We start from the raw sequence: 21,100 nt of genomic DNA, 5'->3' as shown, positions 1-21,100 counted from the left end.
TTGGACGATGCAGACTCTGCGAATCGAAATAACTTTGTCCCATCTCAGAGCTTTACATGATGCTCTTCGCGAAACGTTTCTCAAGGTGACCAAAAACAAAATGTTAACTGCTAAACGTCACCGAAGCCAGCTTTAGGCGCGCACTAATTTCAAATAAATGTCTCTTGTTTTGAATAGAGAATTGTGGGTAGGATCGAAAAAAATGCAAAACGCGGCAAGAATCTGCAGCCGAAATGTGTTGATTTCCACGACTTTAAGCAAGAGAAGTATCCTCTCTTGCCTCAATATCAGTTCTGTATTGTCGTATTAATGCTATTAAATTTTCCCTTACTCGGAGTAAAATCCCGGGGGGGTACTCCCCCAGTTTAAGGGCTTAATGGGGACGTGCGGCCCCCCGTACCCCCCCGTACCCCCCCCCCCCCCCCGGGAGTAAAATTTACTAATTGTGAAGAAAACTTTTTTTCCGACCACTTCCTGATCGTTGACCCAGAAAGCTCGTCAGTCGGGCTTGGCAGTTCGACAATTCTGGAAGTTTAGCGATTGCACTCACAATGTGATCACTAATATCCCTAGCTTGGGACCAGGCTCCGCATTAAGGGAAAAAGAAGAAAAAATCGGCGTGGGCGAAAGAAACAATCAGCGAGCGAAGCGAGCCTGAGAGGTAGTCTGGTGAGGGGAAAGGGTGGCCTTTCCCCCTCCCCAACTGCACCGCTGGGCTTGCTTCGCTCGCTGATATTTTTCCTGTTTGACCCCGTTTTTTGCCTTTTTCTCCCCACTGCAGAGCCTGGTCCCAGGCTATAATAATCCTGGATGATAGATCGGGAGCTAAAAGAAGAAGAAAAACCTCGAATCGCGTTTCATCAAGAAATAATGGCTTTGTGGTTACGTGACGTGCCTGAAAATTGGGCAGATGTAAATAATCTCTGTTCTCGCGCCACGAATGGTCAACCTCTTTTCCTGTACATGTTGTTTCCATGTTTTACCGCACCCTTGACAGAGAAATAGCTTTGTCGGAAATTCCTCGGCTGACAGGAACCCACCCGAACGGAAACCGAACTTTAACGAGCTTAAGGGATGCTGCGCATATCCATTTCTGGCAACTGACCATTGTTACGCGGGCGTAATACTGTATGAAGAAAGAGGGAAGTGGGAAATGTGAAGGATTTGTTTGCATTCATGGAACAATATTTGTTGAGTTAGCAAGGCTGCATAGTTTCTGGCACCTTTATGGCTTGAATTATGTCTTCGAGGATGAAGCTACGTCCAACGACAGATTTTTGCGCGGATTGTAGCGCTCCAGGTGAGGAAGTTAGCAAGATATTGAGTTGAGTCATAACCCGCCATAGCGCGGTAACATGACAGTAACTTTTTGTTGATGACAGGTAACATGGATCCTTGTAGAAATCTGCCTTTAATGAGTTTAGAACTAACTGTTGATCACTGGTCTTTGAATAGGTCCAGAATGGGCATCGGTGAATCGCGGAGTATTGATTTGCGACGAATGTTGCAGTGTACATCGAAGTCTGGGCCGGCATATTTCTCAAGTGAAGCATCTTCGACATTCGTCTTGGAGTCCAACTTTACAAGCGGTACGTATATGTAATGATAAAAATGCTGCTGTCTTAAGGTACAATCCGACCTCGTGATCTTATTTAGATGCTAGATGTTGGAGCGTGTACAGTGTATTGTTGTTATTGACGCGGGAGTTTCGAGAGAGAATGGTTTCGATCAAGTAAGATGGACATCGTTGCAAACATTCACGTCTGTAATTGATTTATTGTAAAGCTTGATTTGAAGGTTACTTAACATAGAAAACTATACTGGTAAAAGTAACGTAGCTTTTCTCCAAAGTCTACTACCCCTATTATAGTTTGTTGACTAAGGGATTCAGTTCCGAAGTGTCAAAATAATGTTCCACAGACACTTCCCCTTGTATACAATAACATAACTTATCATTCTCACCGTGGGGAAATTAATCACTGCTTGAATTCTCAAATCTTTCCTAACAATGAACAGTACATACAGAAATTTACTCTTCTGTAGGATTTCTTTTGTTTTTCTTTGAACTACTGAGACCCTTTTTTAAGAGCGTACAAAAAAAATATTATTACACTACTAGATCACTGGAAAACAAATCTTAGTAAATTCTGCCAAAAAGATAAGGCATACCAATCATCCCCAAACTCGAAAGCAAATGGTCACAATTCTATTTAAGTTTTGCTTAACATGAAATTAAAGTGACAAAAACTGGATCCTGATACTTTGTAGCCATTAATTTCCTAGTGTTTTAATGGTTCAGTGGACACGGCTTATCATGGTTTGAAATAACTGTAGCTAAAATGAACATCTGAAAGGTTTCTTATCCTGTGTGAATATAAGCTTGTTATAGGCAGGTGTTTTGTGTTTTAATTAAAACAAAATCTTTCAGAAAACCTGAAGCATGTTTTCTTGTTATCAAATTTATTTTTGTTTACAATTGACATGGATTTCAAAATTAAATTCTACCATTGGAAATTATACTTTTCTCTATTAACACTTTAAATGAGTCCCTTTCCTTTTTTGTTTTTTTCATAATAACATTGGAAGGTATATATATATTATACTAAGTACCTCCTCTTCCTTAGCTTTTTGGGGGTTTCCTGTAAAACGTGAGGATTAATATATGCAAAGAATGCTGATTGATGCTAAAAATACAAAAACAGATTATAATTCTTTGTCAAAAATTGAATGATCTTTCAATTAATTTAATTGAAAGTATTGTAAAATGATAATGGATATGATGCAAAAAGGCAGCAAGGTAGGGAAGTAGGGATCAAAAGATTAATTATTTTGAAATATAGCCCTATATTGCAAATGTGTGGCATCGTTACATAATCTCATGTGATTGTATGGTATATTGGTACATTGCATCTGCCAGGGGCTTCATTTTAGCGGAGGTTTAAGGTCGCAGAGGACACCTTGGGCTCACTGTTAAACATTTATTTAAAGTATATGAACAAGGAACACAGACTTCTTTTGACAGGTTTACAAGATATTCTGGTGGGTGTCCAGGGTTTCTAGAGACTACTCGTTGATTAGCAAAAATTTAACCCAGAAATCCCTGCTAGTAACAGAAAAATCAAAGTATTTTAAAGGAGGATATTAATTGTGTCCTATTTTTTTCTCAATACTTTATTGGATGGAAACAAACTAATGCTAATAGAGCTAAAATTCTTTACTTGGTCACTCATAGTTTTTCAGGGTCCCTGAAATTAAAATTTTCCCCAGGGAAACCACCCTGATTCCTCTAATAGTGGGATAACCCACTTCCAAACCTAGCCTCACTTGTGATTGCCTTTTAATAATCTAATATCTTTTTGCCTGCTTAAATTTTTTCCCTCTTAAAATAATCCTGGGCTCTTCAGGTAATTGAGTAGTCAAGGATTTTTTTGTTTCACTGACAGAGAATGTGACATTTAAATTCTCCTTAATAATAATTACTACCTTTGTGCAACAGATGGTTAGGCAGCTTGTTACAAATGGAGCAAACTCAATATGGGAACATTCACTGTTAGATCCAAATCAAATGAAGAGTGGATTAAGGAAACCAAACCAAAAAGATCGTGTGCAGTGAGTATGCTACTTGTATTAAACTCACTGAAATCACCTAAGGGACACTGCAATCCATGTACAGCCTGTAACATACTGAAAGAAATAACACGTTTCTTGAGATACATGTGTACATGTACTTCAAACCGCCATTATAAAGTCTGCACGGCAACAGAGCCAAGATAGTGTTGGCTTTACTTTTTGATGTCTTTATACTTGTATATTCAGAGGAGTTGTTTAGGAGAGATTCTGCTGTATTAATAATCTATTGTTTAGACCTAGTATATGTCTTGTTAACTCATCAAAAATTTCTTTGGTGTTGCTAAATTTTATTTTGTAAAAGCAATCAACCAACTTATCTATTGGTTTACCAATGTAATAAGCCAACATAGAATGGGGCGGGGGGGGAGGCTTGAAAAACTTGCAAATCACGAAGGTTTGTCTACTGTGTAATCGACCCTTCCATGGTTTTTCTCAAGTTTTGATTTATAAAGACCAGTTAGTGAATATCCATTAGCAATCCTGGAAAAAGCGCCTTAAAATTAGGAAACATACCAATTTTATAGGTGATACATTAAAAGTGAGCGAAGTTATTGCTCCCCAAAGTAATATGAAAATTTTATAGTAACGTTGTTTTGTATGGTGGGGGGGCGGGGGACAAAATTACCCCCCACCATACAAACATCTGTAAAATTTGGCGACCACATTCAAACTTGGTACATCTTTAATAATATTAAGGCGTTCATTTTAGCCATGTTGATGGATTTTTGCTAGCTGGTCCCAGTCAAAAGTTGGAAAAACCATGGAAGGGTTTATTATGACGAGGATTATTCTTCGATTATTATTGCTATCCTTTGAAAAGATCCACTATAAGCATTTCACACAGAAAAATATTTTTTAGAAATGGCCCTAAGAAATGACTTTAGAAGCCAATACATATCTACGTACATACATAACTTTATTTTTTTTCTTCAGATTTTAGAGTAGCCTAAAGGCTAGTATCTCCAATGAATTACACTCACAACATCATATTAACATGATAACACAAACTGGTGGTAAAAGTAAATGTCCAATTTATGAAACTATGGTAAAATGTTGTGAATGTCTTTCAGTCTTTATTATTCTTCAATTTCTAGTCCCACTAAAGCAACCTTCATCAAAGCCAAGTACCAAAGACTTGCATTTGTTCCTCGTCTTCCATGTAAAGATGATGATACAATCACAGTTGCAGACCTCAGCCAGGTAGAATCTTGATTTTTTTTCTTTATTATAATAAATAGAACATTACATGGCTGCTTGGAGATACAAAATTTCTCCCAATCTTGCGTTGAAAATATTTCACTTGTTTGTTGTGCTCACTCACTTCACTGCTTGTGAACTACATTTTTGACGCCACTTGAATAGAAATTTCCTATCTCTGCACAGCTATGCACAGGTAAATGGAGTCTTGAAAACAAAGGCTGCTCAGACACCCAAAAAGACAGAAAGCTCAGAAACTTCAGATAATTATCATTTGAAAGTTTTAGAAGCCATAACTAATGGTGAGAAGCAGTGAAAGAAATAGTGTGGGTTCTTCTAAGACAGACAAGGTCAAGTTACAGCTACAGGGGTGACAAGCAAAGTCCAGTATTAACTTTTTTGTAACACAAACTACCTCAGAGTTAACTTTTTTTCTAATAACCTCTATATGAGATGGATGAGGCCAGATTAAACCTAGCATGTCTTCCTTCTTTTGTATAATTACACAATAGTGGAAGCTAATAACATACAATGAGCAGAGCCAGTTTTTATTATAAATACAGTTAAACCTGTATTTAGCAGACCCCATGTGGGACGGACTGCTTCGTACAGGTTTCATTGCATGTGACAATACTAGTCTTGTTGATAAGTGATACCTTTTATGTTTCCATTTTAGCAACTTCACTCGAGTGTAAGGACTGGGAATCTTGAGACATGTTTGAGACTTCTCTCTTTAGGGGCAAGAGCAAACTATTTTCATCCTGTAAGTGATAAGAAATCTTGTTAAATGAGTCAAGAGTTAAGAATTCCAATCTTGGAATGTGGAAGATGTTTAACGTCATGAAAATGAATCCAGTGGTTGCTTGAATTCGTGAGTCACAGCAGAAAATGGCCACCATTCTCAATTTTTATCCCCAGTTTTCACAGGATACCCAACAGGAAACAAAATTAGGAAGTGGTCTGTTGACCAATTTTACTCTGTTGAGCTGCTGGCTTCTTTTTGGCTTTTTGTGTTGACAACATTGTTGATTGTTTATTCACCATTTTTTTTAAATTCTGATCAGAATAAAAATTTTCAAATCAAAAACAATAATAATTAATAGTAAATAAATGAATAAATCAGGCAACCTTTACCATAAGGTTATTTAGACAATGAATTGTACATGTAAGTCAGGTTGACTTACCTGTTATTTACTGTTAAGATTAATTAGCACTGAAGTCACTTTGATGATATGCCTTGGCTGTTGTTTTCTGTCAGGAAAGAAATAATACTCCTCTTCATGTAGCAGCTAATGCAGGGCAAGCGCTTCAAGTTGAGCTTCTGATCGTACATGGTGCTGATCCCACTAAACCAGACCTGAATGGGAAAACCCCTGTGGATTGTGCTATGTAAGTGATCAACTTTAAATCTTCAGTAAAGGTCATCTTTATCACGCATGACTAGGATAGGCTTTGAGATCCAGGGCTAACATTAGTAGCGGGCAGCCGGTTTTTTGTAGCAGGCTACTGCAGTAAAAACAGCCAGCTACTCTAAGTTTGAAAATGAGTCAATATACATGTATATGTTGTGATTCAATTTTATCCTTGGGTTGATTTTAATTTTCTTTTGTTTCAAACTCATTATAATACATTATCATACCCAAAGACAAAGGAAAATAAATTTAAACCAAGGACAAAATTAAACCACAACATATACACAATGTAGGAAGAATTCAAGGCTGTTCTCTAAGACAAATTGAAGGGAGACCATTGCTCTGACTCAATGAAATCCAGGGTGCCCAGTTTGTGATTTCTATGAAAAAACTTAGATTTCCTTGTCATCTTAAAGCAAAAGTAAAGCACTATGGCTCAATGGGCACTGCTACATGTAGAGCACAGCCCTTGATTTGTGGGATAAGTAAATAGCTACTTTCCCTGAGAGACCAGCTACTCAAGATCTGAATGACAGCCCTGAAGATCTATGCATTTTTTTAAATACATAAGTTTTAAGATTTCCAAATTCATGTGGGAATATTCTTCATGAATTTTGTCCAAAAGAAAATATTACAATGTACCTTTTCAGTAAGGCACATGCATGTGCGTTACATACATGAATACAAGTTGTAACATTTTAACTGTCTTAGAGACCTCCATTCTCCATAGAAATGTGAAAAGTTGCAAACTACATGTACAGTGTAAGAGGACCTGAAGAAAATAATTTCATTCTCAGATCATGCAAAAAACTGGTCAAACTTGATGTGAATTTATTGTAAATTTCTTAGTTTCCTTTTGTAAATAAAATTCCATGCATGTACCTTATGAAGTTCTCTATTAATAATAATAATAATAATAATAATAATAATAATAATAATAATAAAAACATCAAAGGTAAGAAATTGAGTATTTTATAGATGACTGTGTAAGTCTATTTTCCTGAACATTGCAGACTTATAATCTCATGTGAACAATGTTATTTCTGCAGGGAGGCTGGCTATACAAATATTGCCCAGCGACTTATTGAAGTTCAGTTTGAACTCACAGACAGACTTACTTATTATTTATGTGGCAGACGACCTGGTAAGTGCTTTTTTCTGCTTTAATTCAGCTGTCATTTAAGTGTGCAGTGTACAACATCAATCCCTTCAACATTATCATCATCGTCATCATCATCACAATCATTGTAGCTTATAAAAATAATTATTATCATTATCATTTTCAATGTCTTGAGAGAATTTAAACCAGTAACTAAAGGTAATCATTGATTTTGGATACACGTTCATCACTTACGGCCAAGACACCCTTGATAAAATTAGTAGGGGCACCTAATTTGCAGTTGCTCAGGATAGCTCGAAAATTTCTGCCTTAGTGACACAGGAACACCTGATTAAGATGCTTTCTGACAAATGCGGTGAATGAATGAATGAATGATTGAGTGAGTGAGTGACTGATTGATTGAATGATTGAATGATTGAATGAATAAATGAATGTTTCCTTTTGTCTTGGACCATGATGATAGTCTGAAAAAAAGGAAAATTGCCACAATGAAAATCAGTACTTGTTTAAATGTGCATAACTTGTAATCTTCTGGGTGTTTTGAATGTACAATGTGCATGAAAGTTATTGTTTAAATCACGTCTTTAAATTTGTAATTTCAGACCATCAAAATGGAGTTCACTACCTTATTCCCACGATGGCAGAAAGGTACATCATTTTTGTTTCACAGAAGGACACCTTGACCTTGTTATACAAGCATGACTTTCAGACCAGTTCGAGTATAGTCTTGTCCCAGTGCTCTCATCTCTTTGTGGTTGTTATTTTACCCCTTTAAGGCCCAAAATCCACATACAAATTCTCCAGATTAGTCTCTATACATTTCCATAGTTGATCATTTTATTAATTCTCATAACCTTTTGTCTTGATTGTGTATTGGTATTGCTGAGAGGAAATTTATGTTGGTCACTCTTGGGACGGTGTCTGAAATGCACACCAGTTAATAACTTAAATAGTTTAAGAATAGTTATTCCATATCAGTGTTATGTTGTAACCATGAAATGTTTTGCTTTGCTTACAGTTGTCTGGATTTATCAGATGATGCACAAAAAGCTAAACTAAAACTACAAGCTGTAAGTTGTTTGAGGAGTATTTTTAAGCTTTTTGATGTGCATCTAGTAATTATTATTAGTCTCACTTGCTTTAGCTGCGAGACATTAAAAATGCAAGCATATTTTTGTGTGTGCACGCCAAAAGGGGGTCCCAGGTGTTCCTAGTGGAGTCCGTGGAACCTTGGGATAAGAATGGTTGCATGACAAAAGCCATGCATAGAAAGCTTACGAAATATTAATGCAAAAGATGTTGAGCTTTTCCAGAACGGGACAGTTCATGATTTCTATCACTTGAAAGCATTGATTACTTTGGAACAAGTGATTACTTCAGTGGTTGAAAAAAAGAAGAATCTTAATGAGCAAAATGATTTCCACCACATGCTTTTTTAACTTGTCAAGACAAAACTAACTTGTAATACTTGTTGACTTCTTCTTTATGAACAGTTGAGTCACCATCTGTTTGAAGAATTAGCTTCTGATGTGTATGATGAAGTAGACAGAAGAGAGTGTGATTCAGGTACACTTAACATGTACTTCATATCCTTGAATAATAGCTGTTGCTTGACTAATTGCCTGCCTCAAATAATTCTCCCCCTTTGATGGAAATTATTTAAAATAATTGTCTCCCTCAATTAATCAACCCCCCACCCCACCTCTCTCATCACTTAAAAACAGGGTTCGCACTCACTTTGAAAGTCCTTGAAATTTAAAATAAAAATTCAAGGCCTTGAAAGTCCTTGAAAATTACAGTTGGTGCTGGAAAGTCCTTGAATTTCGGTGCTAACTTTATCCAACCCAGCAAGCACTGAAAGACCTTCAGGATAATATTGCTCATGTTGCGGAGGAAATAAGAAAGACTTATACTCTAGCTTTATAAAAAACAACATTATTTTGTCTTTTTTTGTAAGCTTGCTAATTTATTTTGTCCTCTTTCTGTTCATTTGTCATTAGTTTGGCTAGCAACACAGAATCAAAGTGCTCTTTTAAGTGACACCACTACAGTACCCTTCCTTCCAGTTAATCCATCATTTTCTTCAACAAGAAATCAGGTAGGCAACCCATTGCAACTATTATTATATGATTATTATTAACAAGTGTTCATTCTTTGTGTTGATTCAGTCCAGCATTGTTGAGTCTTGCTGACACTGCAAGGATTTATTAGAACATGGTGACCAGACAAGGGAGCGTTAGTCTTCAATGTCTTAATAAATTCCAAAAGTAACTATCAGCTTTTATTTAGGTGTGGTACTTCACCAGGACACAGGGTTCACTAATTACTTTTACTGAAAAAGATGCATGAGAAGATCATTTTAATAGTTAGCTAAAGTAGGGGATTGTACACATGACTTGCAGTTATGTCATATTGGTGTACTTTCTATGTTTATTTATTATTTCTTTATTTCTTTTCATTAACAGGGTAGACAAAAGTTAGCATTGTTTAATGCCAAGGAGTTTGCAACATTAATCGTTGATATATTGAATGATGCAAGGCGGCGGGAACAAGACTCCAATCCTGATCTTACACAAGGTATGGAAATCTTACTTTCTCAATGATAACTGTCCATTGTACTGCACAGCAGAGAGGGGTTATTTTGTATGGTGGTTTGCCTCCGATAAAAAGCCTATCTACCACCTCATAGAGTTGTTCTGCTATATGCAGAGGGCAATACATTGACTTTAATATTGTCTTGTCTCATCTTGTTGTCTATTAAGTCTATTAAGAGAAATTATGTTTGGGACTTTGGTAAAGTAACCTCTGAACCCTTTAAGCCCCAATATCCACATGCAAAATCTCCAAACTGATCCCTATACATTTCCTTCAAGAATTTGTTGAGAGAATTTGCTAAAAGATTTCTCTTTGGTGATCATTTTATTAATTCTCATAATTTTATCTCTTGACAATGTATAAATATTGTTAGGAGAAAATTGATGTTGGTCACTATTGGCACTTAAAGGGTTAATACAGGTTTGACTGTATACTGTGGTTTCTATTGACCTATTCTTACTTTTATTGGCTGTACTCTTAGAGTGGTTTTCGTTTGAGTGTCGTAAAACCAAAACCAAAGTAATTACTCTGGCCAATCACATAGGACACAGACAATACATTGAACCAATCAAAACTCGAAGTAATTACATGTGGCTGACGCAAAGCGCGGGAAAATGCATGCGAGCGCGTCACAATTGGCTTTGGTTTTACTTCTGATTGGATGAAAAGGTGGCGCGAATCTTTTAAGCCAATCGCATCGTGTAGAAAGTGCAAAACCAATTACTTTTCGACACTCAAATGAAAACCACTCTAACTAACAAAATTGCAAATACACTTTATCAAAATTTTTATCCCCTTTATAAAATTGTAAATAATCAAGCAATTCAGCCTGCTGGCTGCAATTTGATTATTTCAATAAACCTATCTATCTGTCTACGTACCTTTACAGGTTTTGTTGAATCACATTCACATATTTTCCCCATTGAAGAAGGTGAATATGACCATGAATATGATGAAGTACCATCAGATGAGGAAACTGCAGACAAAGATTCAACACCAGAGGTTTGTTGAATTCTGTTGTTTATTTGTAACTTGCAGTTTTTATGATGTCATTAAGTTTGTGCTTTATTTTGCTCTATTTTTAATCAAAAATAGTGATTTTCTCAATAATAATATTGTAAACAATGGTGAATTCATATATCTCTAACAGTCAAGGCAGGTCAAGCCTACCCCCCAAAATTCTATTGATGAATTGATTATTTGAAAAATGAATCCGTTAGTTGTTCCCGTAACTAGTGTCAAATTCAAATCAGCATTCCTGCATGCGCAATGGGCAGTGAATATTTTATGAGAACTTCTCTGTATTTGGTCGGATTGAAAATCTTTGAATGGATAAAATTGCTTCAAAGATATTTACATCAATTTAGGGAAACTGAGCTGGTAGAAATTTTGCAACTGCCTTGTGTGTGATTTCACAGCTCATTACTAATGCAAAAATGCAGAGATGAATCTGAAATCTACAACTACCAGCAGATTCAACTTTGGAATAATAGTGGTTGTGACGTATGCACCTCACATATGAATTCAATACTCATTTTGTATGCAAGAATGAAGGAATGAACCTGACATTGGCAATGAGTGATGGATTCAATTTTCAAATGATGTTTAAATCCATTGAAAGAAGCTATTGCAGTAATACCCTTGACCTGGCTTGACTGTAAAAGGACTTGCGATTTGTTTTACTAGTATTGGTTATGATTCTATTTATTTTTTTAGACCCCATCACAAATAACTTCAAAAATTCAGATTGAAAAGGTGAGTATGGCCTCATTCATGTTCTGTGAAAATCTAGGACTTTTTTGCATACAAGTCGCCTTGCCCTGTTCTTAATTAAATAATAATAAATTATTTAATATTATATTTTGATGATTCTCTGCACAATGAGATACTTTTCCTTTGCAAGTAATGTACAAAAATCAGCTTAATTATTTTCCACATTTTCCTGACTTGTACTAAAGAGCAAGGATTTTTTGGTATTTTCTTCGTGTTTTTTTTTTTGTTGTTGTTGTTTTTCAACTTTTGATTAGATGCAGACATTGTTCTAAATATTTGAACTCAACGGAAATATTTGTGGAAATGAATAATTTCTGAAACGTCCTCTGTGTAAATTCGCTTCTCTCTGCTTCAGGGAACTACCACAAGCTTTCTAGAGGAAGACTCCGTACCCATGGAACGTCATATGAAAGTGGAAACTGCCTTAGCTACGGCTAATGTAAGTTTTATGATTATTCCTGTTGACAGCAATCAGATTGTAGCTGTTTCAGGTGGGAGGGGCACGAATTTTTGGACTGGGTTTTTAAAACGAAATGTGGATGAAAGGAAATTTGAAATATGATTGTATGTAGAGTGCAATGTTTTGATAAAGTCTTTGTTGTCTTTACAGGCCCGTGTACAGCAGCTCCTTCAAATCAATGCTAATCAAGTTAATGAAATTCAGAATCTTCAATCAGTGGTTAGTAGCAACTTCCAGCAGTGCTGGTCACTGTTCACTTTCACTGTTTTGTCCAAACGTCAATGATTTTCCGTGTCAGTCTTGTTTAGGATGTCGCTCACTTGGACCCTGTTATTTGATGGCTGATTGGAACTTGCGTACGAGTTGTTTCCATTTCAGCCAAGTGGAAGAGGCACAGGAGATGCGCGAAGGCATGGAAGAAAAAGGAGTGCGACGCGTCTCTTCCTCGCGCGTCCCTGTTTCCGTTACCTTTTTGTCTAGCGGAAGAAGCGCGGGAGACGCGCGAAGGCATGGAAGGAAAAGGACTTCCTCGCGCGTCTTCTGTTTCCATTACCTTTTAGCCAAGCGAAAGAGGTGCAAGAGACGCGCGAATGCTTGGAAGGAAAAGGAGTCCCACGCGTCTCTTCCTCACGCGTCTCCTGTTTTCGTTACCTTTTAGCCAAACGGAAGAGGCGTAGGAGACGCGCGAAGGCATGGAAGGAAAAGGAGTCCTACGCGTCTCTTCCTCGCGCGTCTTCTGTTTCCATTTCCTTTTAGCCAAGCGGAAAAGGCACAGGAGACGTGCGAAGGCATGGGAGGAAAAGAAGTCCCACGCGTCTCTTCCTCGCGCGTCTCCTGTTTCCACTTCCTTTTAGTCAAGCAGGAAACGACTGCCACGCCAGCTAGGCTTATTGTATTGTGTCTTTGTGTTTTTGTTCTTTTTAGTCTTAAGTGCCTGATTGTTTCTTAATTCTCGGTTAGGTTCATAAGCTACAGGATGAAAATAAGGCACTGAAAAGTCAGCTGGGAATTCCAAATGGCGGAAGTCTCACTGCCATCAGTGATGATAATGTATTCACCCCTAAGGTACGTTAATACATTTACTGCTGAGGTAATGACTCGTAGCCCGGGCTGCCTGTCTGGCTGGCATTTAAGGTGACTAAGTCACGAGCAGGTCAATTCTTTACTATCGTCATTCATTAGTACCTCTGCCAATACATAAAATGCTGCTGTAGAGTTATGAAGAAGGTAGCAAACAAATTTCATCAGGGCCGAGCAATGTCCATTATCTTTTTGGTGAGTTTGCGGCATGGCTTTAAAAGGTGAAAAAAAATGCCCTTTAGGCCATTTTCGAGTTCCAAAGACCCTACTTTCAAAACGAGGTTAAGTGCCAAACCTTTCTTGTGAAAATGAGTTTTATTTGGATGAGAATAAAATATCATTTTCATATCATTGACTTTGCATTTTGCCACGCTTTAAAGCAAGGGCTTTGCGCAACTGGGAAATGGCCTCTTTTGCTCCCTGAGAATTCATCTTCTGGAAACTTCGCCTACATTTGCATGTTAATCACGATGAAGGTAAAACAATGCCAAGGCACTCTGTATGTGCCTTTTTTTGCTGCCGTCTGCTTTCAGTGTGCAAAGAAAGTAGTGTATGATAGCCTGGGGCTAGTGGAATTTGATATCGGACTAGTGAATTCTGTCCTTAAACGACGGGCGAGTGTAGTTTTTTGGGGTAATTCTTACACAAAACCTGTACTCGGATCCGAGTCAAGTATCCCCTGAATAGAGGTTGGGCAAGGGTTTGTTAATAAATAACCAGCAAATAAAATAATTTTTTTACAAATTCTGCTTCGGAATCGTCTTCAGTCATTATTTCAAGCACTTAGATAATGTATGAACAATCGACGTTGCGACATTGTGAGTAGGATTTCTACAAATACAGTCCATCGATTTAAGTGGGATAGTTCAGAATGTTAAAGTTCACATTATTGTGATAAGTGTACACATAAAGTTATCAACCCTCTTTATGATCAGTCACGTTTTGAGTGCGTAGGTGTCCCCTGAATGGAGGTTAAACCCAGGTTTCGGGACCCAGAAAAAGTGTCCTTTCCCCTGAATAGAGATGTCCCTTCAATAGGGGTGACAGATTCAGAGATTATGTGAACACTTTTCCGGGATCACATTCTCTATCCCCTGAATGGAGGTGTCTCTTGAATAGAGGTGTCCCAAAGGAGAGGACCCACTGTAGTTTAAATGACTTTTGGGCCAGTATATGATAGCTAACGTTTGCCCGAATGGCAAGCTACAAAACTGACTTTCTTTGGACCCTGAGCCTTTCTGATGGCTCTAACTCTCTGATGCTCAACACCACAGAAACTTGTTACAAACGGCAGAGGATCGACTGCGTGGAAATATCGTTGTTTTATGATTTAACCTGTTTATTACAGGAAGAAAGTGACGACGAAGATGATAAAGTGGATATCGAGGATATTACACCATATGAAGCCCCGGGCTCTCTGCTAAGAAAACGCACTACTCAGCCCACCGCCACGGGGCATTCTCACAGTACAACTAGAAGCAAAATTGTCAATCCTTACGACAATGTGGCAGACTCGCCAGAAGAACAAGAAGAACGCAGATATCTTAATGTTGATGAGATGCGAGAACACGAGCGAATGAGTTCCTGTAAGTTTAGTCAGTTGGGTCATTTACTATACACTGAGGAACACAATTTTTAAGGGGCTAAGTTCCACAAGAACGAGCATTATTCCTGGGTTAACTATGAACAGGGTCTATGGGTTCTCTTGGTAACAAACCTTGTTTCTGCTAACCGTTCGTCAATTAACACGGCCCATAAATTAAAATTGGCAAAGCCACAGTCTTGTGTAGACAGTGACAATATATGTATGTATCTATGTATGTATGTATATGTAACAAAGACCAACTTGTACCACGCAACCAAGTGTTCATTGGCTTTTTATTAACTAGCCTGCGAAGGAAGCGTTTCTAATCGAGTTATTGGCCAAAAGTTGGAGGGAGAACAAAAACAACTCGTTCCAACTTTCTCGAAGAAATCGCGCGGAAACGCTTGCTACGTTGGCTAGTTGTTAACCGTTGATAAATCCTTACCAAAATAAGAAGAGCCATTTGCTTTTCTTTCATAAGATTTTTTTTTGGACATTTTTATCGTAATAGCCCACGTTTGATATATTAGAATTCAAACATTACTTACTTTCTATATTTGGTTCGGTTTTCTTTATTCTCAAGTCTCTTTTGGGAATTGCGAGACAATTGAGTCTTGAAAATTTTGCAATTTTGACCCTAAAGTCTCAGAGTCACGTTAGAATTTTAATATATCGAATGTTGGCTATTTAGGACATAGTCAACTTGAGTCTCACGTTTGCCGTTTGCCGTAAACGTGATTCTGAGTCAGCTCTCAAAGACTGTTTATTTTTACTTTGATTTTATAGCGGACAGTCCTTTTGATGATCCGCTAGATCAGAAAGCTGTAAAACTGATTCATGCGGTCGATGACTTGGTAAACCAAGCAACGCAAAATTCCAGACAGCCATCACAAGAGGATGTAGTGCGGTGTACAGAACAGATCACCAAGAAAATTCAAGAACTATTGCTGTCCGCACAAGCTGGGAGACATAGCTGGTAAACACACTGCTAAGTTAACAGGCGCTTCCGCCGCCATGTGTGAAAGCTTAGTTTATGAACGCTCCCGAAGGGTGTTGCTTGAACGGGGAAAAGGGGCTGGAGAACGAGTGCGGGGAATGGGAAAGAAAAAAATGGGAACAAACCAGAGAATTGGAAATGAAGTTACTGAAAGGGCTAGGGTTCAAGTTAGGTTTTTTTTTCCCAATTTCCATTTGTCCGTTCCCCGCTCCCCATTCCCCGTTCCCTGGCCCCGTTCCCCGTTCCACGTTTCCCGCTCCCCGTTCCCCGTTCCTCGTTCCTCGTTTTGGTAACCTCCCTCCCGGAGTGTCTTTAGCTCCAGGCTTGTCGCTTTTACTCTCTGTCCATGACCCGCAGAGGTAGCTGTTACTTGGTTACACTATGCAAGACGCCCTTGCTCATTAGAGTGGTTTTCGTTTGAGTGTCGTAAAACCAAAACCAAAGTAATTACTCTGGCCAATCACATAGGACACAGACAATACATTGAACCAATCAAAACTCGAAGTAATTACATGTGGCTGACGCAAAGCGCGGGAAAATGCATGCGAGCGCGTCACAATTGGCTTTGGTTTTACTTCTGATTGGATGAAAAGGTGGCGCGAATCTTTTAAGCCAATCGCATCGTGTAGAAAGTGCAAAACCAATTACTTTTCGACACTCAAATGAAAACCGCTCTAATACAGTGGTTTTTCACGAGTGTATGTTTTATATCCCCAATGAAGGTCTCAGGGGAATTTGACCCCCAGTCTTTTCATATGCACGTGAATAAGACAAAACTTGAAAGAAACAGTTTTCTGGAACATTATCACATGACCTTTATTGGGAAAACAAACACAAGCTAAAGAGGTCTATTGTCGCTTTATCTTGATAGTGTTACGCTTTGTGATTGGCTGAAAAATCTCGCGCCACTTTCTAAATAAACCAATGATGACAATCAAAGACAGTGACGTTTTCCCGCGCCAGTTCTGATTGGTTCATTAGATTGACTGTCTTTTTTATATGGGAGTAGCTGCCTTTGTTCTGTGTTCCTTTTTTAGGATCGCTAATTGACTTTGTTTTTCTTTTAGTTTTATTCCATGTTCCAGTAATATTTTCACTGCTGTTAATGATATGGCGACCTTATTTCCGGAGGTAAAGACATGATTTATTTTCAGATGTACATGTAGTTTGAATTGTATGAACCGCTTAAATTGGGCGAACCCTCGCGTTATATGTGTGTTTTATAGTTATCTGTAGTTATTTGATTTTCTCAGTCTGCAAAGAAGGATTTAATCGCCCCATGTAAGGTAATCGATGAAGTCTTGGTTTCTGGATTCCGCGCCGCGGATTCTGGATCCAGGTGCTGGATTCCAGTCTTTGTCAGTAAAAATTGGGTCTGGATTTCAATCGTTAGTGGGATTCTGGTCCAAATACCAGGATCCAAGATTCTACAAACAAAATTTTCCTGGATTCCAGAATCTGGATTCCGTTACTTTGGCGAATGTAAGGTTAAACGCACACATCTGCGAATTATGTGTGAATTTGCATGAGGTCAAGTTTTTAATAGAACTGTTATTTTTTGTCTCCATGTGCGCTACTAAATCGTTCATACTAAATTATCTACCAGGTAATCAGTTGTAAATTTATGAACTACCCCTGACTTGGCTGTTCTTACATGTCTTGCATAGACATCTAGTCTTTGTCAGGAGCTCAAAACCCAGAGCTGGCAACTTTCATGTACTTGTGTCACGGCGTTTTGACCGACCAGTTTATTTTAAGAACGATTTTGGTGCGAATTTAGAATATCTTTCAACTCCCACAAACAGTCAGGAAAAAACTACAGACCTAAAGTTGTTTTTGTTTGTTTGCTTTTTATTTTTTTAACTTTTTAATCACGGTTAGTTTTCTTCTTTCATTAGTATTTTACACTTCGAATGCGCTCATAAACGGAGCGGAACGTCCATTTTGTTGGGAAAAGGGCTCTAAAATTTATTTAAAAATAAAGCGGTCCGAGAAAACGCCGTGGTATAGACCTAGTATAGGAGTTGTTCGCTCCTGCCTGTATGCAGACGTCTCCCATTTCCATTGTTGTATGCGGAATAGTGAGCAGCAAAGGAAATAGGGGGCCTCTGCGCAGACTAAGCGACATCTTATTTTCAGCAGCTGGGCACAGCATACCCAGGAATTTCTAACACAATTTCATTGTTTTAGGACCCGGATGTGGACAGTATGCGCGTGTCACTTCAGCTGATGAAGAGCAGCGCTGCCAGGCTTCAGGTGGAATGCAAGAGTGCTGTACTACCCGGCAATACTGTAGACATGGCATTTCTTACCCAACAGGTCATACAATGCGCTTATGACATCGCCAAAGCTGCTAAACAACTTGTTACCACATTCTCAGTTGAATAGAAACTGCTCTAGATCATTTTTCGAGCCTTGCCAAAGAGCGAATAGTGCTTTTTTACGGCAGGGCGACAAATAATTTTTCTGTTTTAAAAGGACACTTGTCCGACCAAGTGTACATGTTGGTCCCACAAACCGGGAACGTTGTCAAGCAAACATTGTTTTAAAGGGGCTGTGTCCGACCGTCCATTTCACTTGTTTTGTTAATAATGTCAATAGAGAGGAGAAGTGTGACGCTACGTTACTATGGTAGCAAAATTTCTTGATCACAACAATAGGGAGTTTTTGCATTAGCAAAAAAGCAATAGGTTTAGATTGGCAAAAGAACAACTTTTCACGCTTTTTTGTACATTTCTTAGCCTTTGCACTACTGTGACATGAAACTTCCTAACTTCACTTGCCCGCTTTATCGAGTTTTTTTCTAAACTTAAGTACGGTCCTTTGGGATTCAACCCCGAGAATTTCGCCGACATTTCAGTGACAACTTAAATGAAATTATACAAGATCGGTAAATTTTGAAACAGTGCGAATCCACTTTTTAAGTGACGTTTTGATTTGTTGTCATCCAGAAATTTTGCTACCATGGCAACGTGACGTAACGCTCCTGCGCTCTATTATGCCTGCTTCAAGTGTTCACTTGAGAAATGACTTGTGAATGACAAAATCACGGCGTCGTGTTAAACAAATAATTATGTCCTCAAGCGTTATATCGAACGTTGCAAATAACAAGTTTCGCTTAATCTGGAGGCAGTTCCCACTGTTCAAATACTGATAGATTCCGTAACACAGCTCCTTTAATTTCTCCAAGTATTGTGGCAGTCTTCAGCTTCAAAATGATAGTCTCCGTTATGTTAACTGTCCGGTCATCACTCCCTACCGTAGGCGGGATTTCTTCGGACATTGGCATATTTTTCTGACTCTGTCCGATGACCGACTGTTATTTGTAGTTCTGTCTTGCGGCGTTTATCGTCCGTTTTTTTCTCGACTTGCCTTTTTAGAACTGCTTATTACAGTTAAACCGTGCGGTCGAATGTTCTTTCGTTAGAAAAAAAGACATGCAAACCAGGTAAAGGAGCTACGTCATGGTTTAGGTATCTTGAAACTAATTCATATTGATCAGCTCCATCCTAAACTATTCTTAATCCTTTATAGACTAGTGTACTATTTCCTCTTTGATGCCGGTTTTGTAATGTCTGAATGGTAGATATGAAAAGTATCTTTGAAGCAATTGTTCTTGATTACAGTGGAACCTCGATATGGTAAAAGGCCAAGGGACTGTCTAGCGAGGTTTCGTTATATTCAGGTTATTTTCCATATATTTTACTATTACTGGGGTTAAGAAAATCGTTAGTTATACCGAGGACTTCGTTATGTACAGGTTCGTTACATCGAGGTTCCTTTGTACAAAGTATTAGTTATTTTATATCACCTGTGTTTCAAATTACGTCATGCCGGAGAGACCGTGGAAAGCATTATTAGGTGATGTACGTTTTAATAGGTTTACCCACATTGAGTGTCAAGCCACAAGATTGGGTAGTCTATTAGCTTTCTTTCCAAAAATCAGCATTATTCAGAATTTGTACTATAAAGCTAAGAGTTATTGCAGCCACAGTTATTAGAAACCACTGAGTTTCATTTCTACAAAATGTTACGTATTCCAATGATCCGCGAAAGGTCTTTTTTTTTGGTAAATTTTGAAATATTATGACATTCTCTTTTCTTTTCATTCAGTATTTTCCATTGATTCAGAAAGAAATTCAGATTTATAGACTATAAATTATATATATATATATTATATAAACATTCTTAAAATATATAATTGTAGCAATACTAGGTTCAAAAGTCTGATAAATGTTTCTTAAAATGTCTGCGCCGTTGTTCAATGCGTGTTTTACGTGATAGAGTGCCGTTTGGGTGGCCTTTAACGAAGTAATTTGATTGATTTAATGGGTAATCAACCCCGTCTTCAAATCCTTTCGCTAAGCCCTGGGGACAAGGTTGGTAAATGAATGGAACAATAGCCTTACAAGCCGGGGGGGGGGGGTTCTCCCGCGAATTTTGGATAGGGGTGTGTCGCGAAGGTTCGTGAACCCTAACCCTATTTAAGGACTAAGAAAGCGAAAAGTGATACCCTTTTTAAGGCCGAAAGCCGAAAAATTATTTTAAAAAATTATTAAAATTATTTTAAAAAATTATTAATAGAATGAAAAGGAAAACTTTATTTCTTCTCTGTAACATTGGATGTATAGCATCAAGCATAAAATACTGGAATCAGCCTAGTTTTTTTAAAAAAATGTTCATTTAGGCGGGTGTTTTCACACTCTAGTATTAGATAATACAATTAAGCTACCCTACCTAAGGACCACACCAGGGACACAGAAACAAAAAGGTCAAAACAGATACCCTATTTAAGGACCGTGAACCTCAAAAACCATACCCTATTCCGCGGCACGTACCTATATGGCCCATATATGGGAGTACCCCCACCCCCGGGCTTACAAGAGATATTTTTAGCGGGAAAATAAGCGCAGCGCGTTTTATTCATTCTTTCTAAACTGACAGATGACATGAACCGACAGATGACCATGAACAGGCCGAACAAACATCACTTATATAACGAGGTTTACATGTTATTGCCCTCTTATGCTAGTATCCGTGCTTCAAGCAAGAAGTTTGAAAAGAGATATCGTCAGGAGCCTATCAATATTGATGGACTCTTATTTCATCAAATAAAGCCACGAAATACTGTCTCGCAAAAATTGTGAAATTACATGTAATTAAAAGTAACATAAGGTAGAAAGCTGGCCCTCATGGAGGTTGGGCTATATACGCTCCTCTTCTAACTCTTATCTTTTAGACTAAAGAAGGT

The 21,100-nt window shown here is 38.0% G+C and overlaps 1 protein-coding gene across 2 annotated transcripts; it reads left to right on the top strand.

The window, feature by feature from the left end:
• The first annotated feature begins 1,111 nt into the window (after positions 1-1,111).
• On the top strand, positions 1,112-20,099 carry LOC140951855 (ARF GTPase-activating protein GIT2-like). Of its 2 annotated transcripts, XM_073401216.1 has the most exons (21): positions 1,112-1,300; positions 1,456-1,589; positions 3,497-3,609; positions 4,725-4,830; positions 5,504-5,590; positions 6,086-6,216; positions 7,289-7,383; positions 7,962-8,007; positions 8,378-8,429; positions 8,853-8,925; positions 9,360-9,457; positions 9,825-9,936; positions 10,844-10,956; positions 11,671-11,709; positions 12,083-12,166; positions 12,338-12,406; positions 13,148-13,252; positions 14,616-14,853; positions 15,639-15,828; positions 16,917-16,980; positions 18,040-20,099. In XM_073401216.1, exons 1-21 carry the CDS (start codon positions 1,240-1,242, stop codon positions 18,235-18,237), a joined length of 2,208 nt encoding a protein of 735 aa, XP_073257317.1. In that variant the 5' UTR covers positions 1,112-1,239; the 3' UTR covers positions 18,238-20,099. The 2 variants fall into 2 exon arrangements, with proteins under 2 accessions (XP_073257317.1, XP_073257318.1); XM_073401217.1 differs by lacking the exon at positions 16,917-16,980 and having other exon boundaries at positions 18,040-18,212.
• Positions 20,100-21,100: the final 1,001 nt, after the last annotated feature.

The sequence above is a fragment of the Porites lutea genome, chromosome 11 (genome assembly GCF_958299795.1).
Source record: "Porites lutea chromosome 11, jaPorLute2.1, whole genome shotgun sequence".
Classification (NCBI taxonomy): domain Eukaryota; kingdom Metazoa; phylum Cnidaria; class Anthozoa; order Scleractinia; family Poritidae; genus Porites; species Porites lutea.
This window is presented reverse-complemented; position numbering and strand designations above follow the sequence as displayed.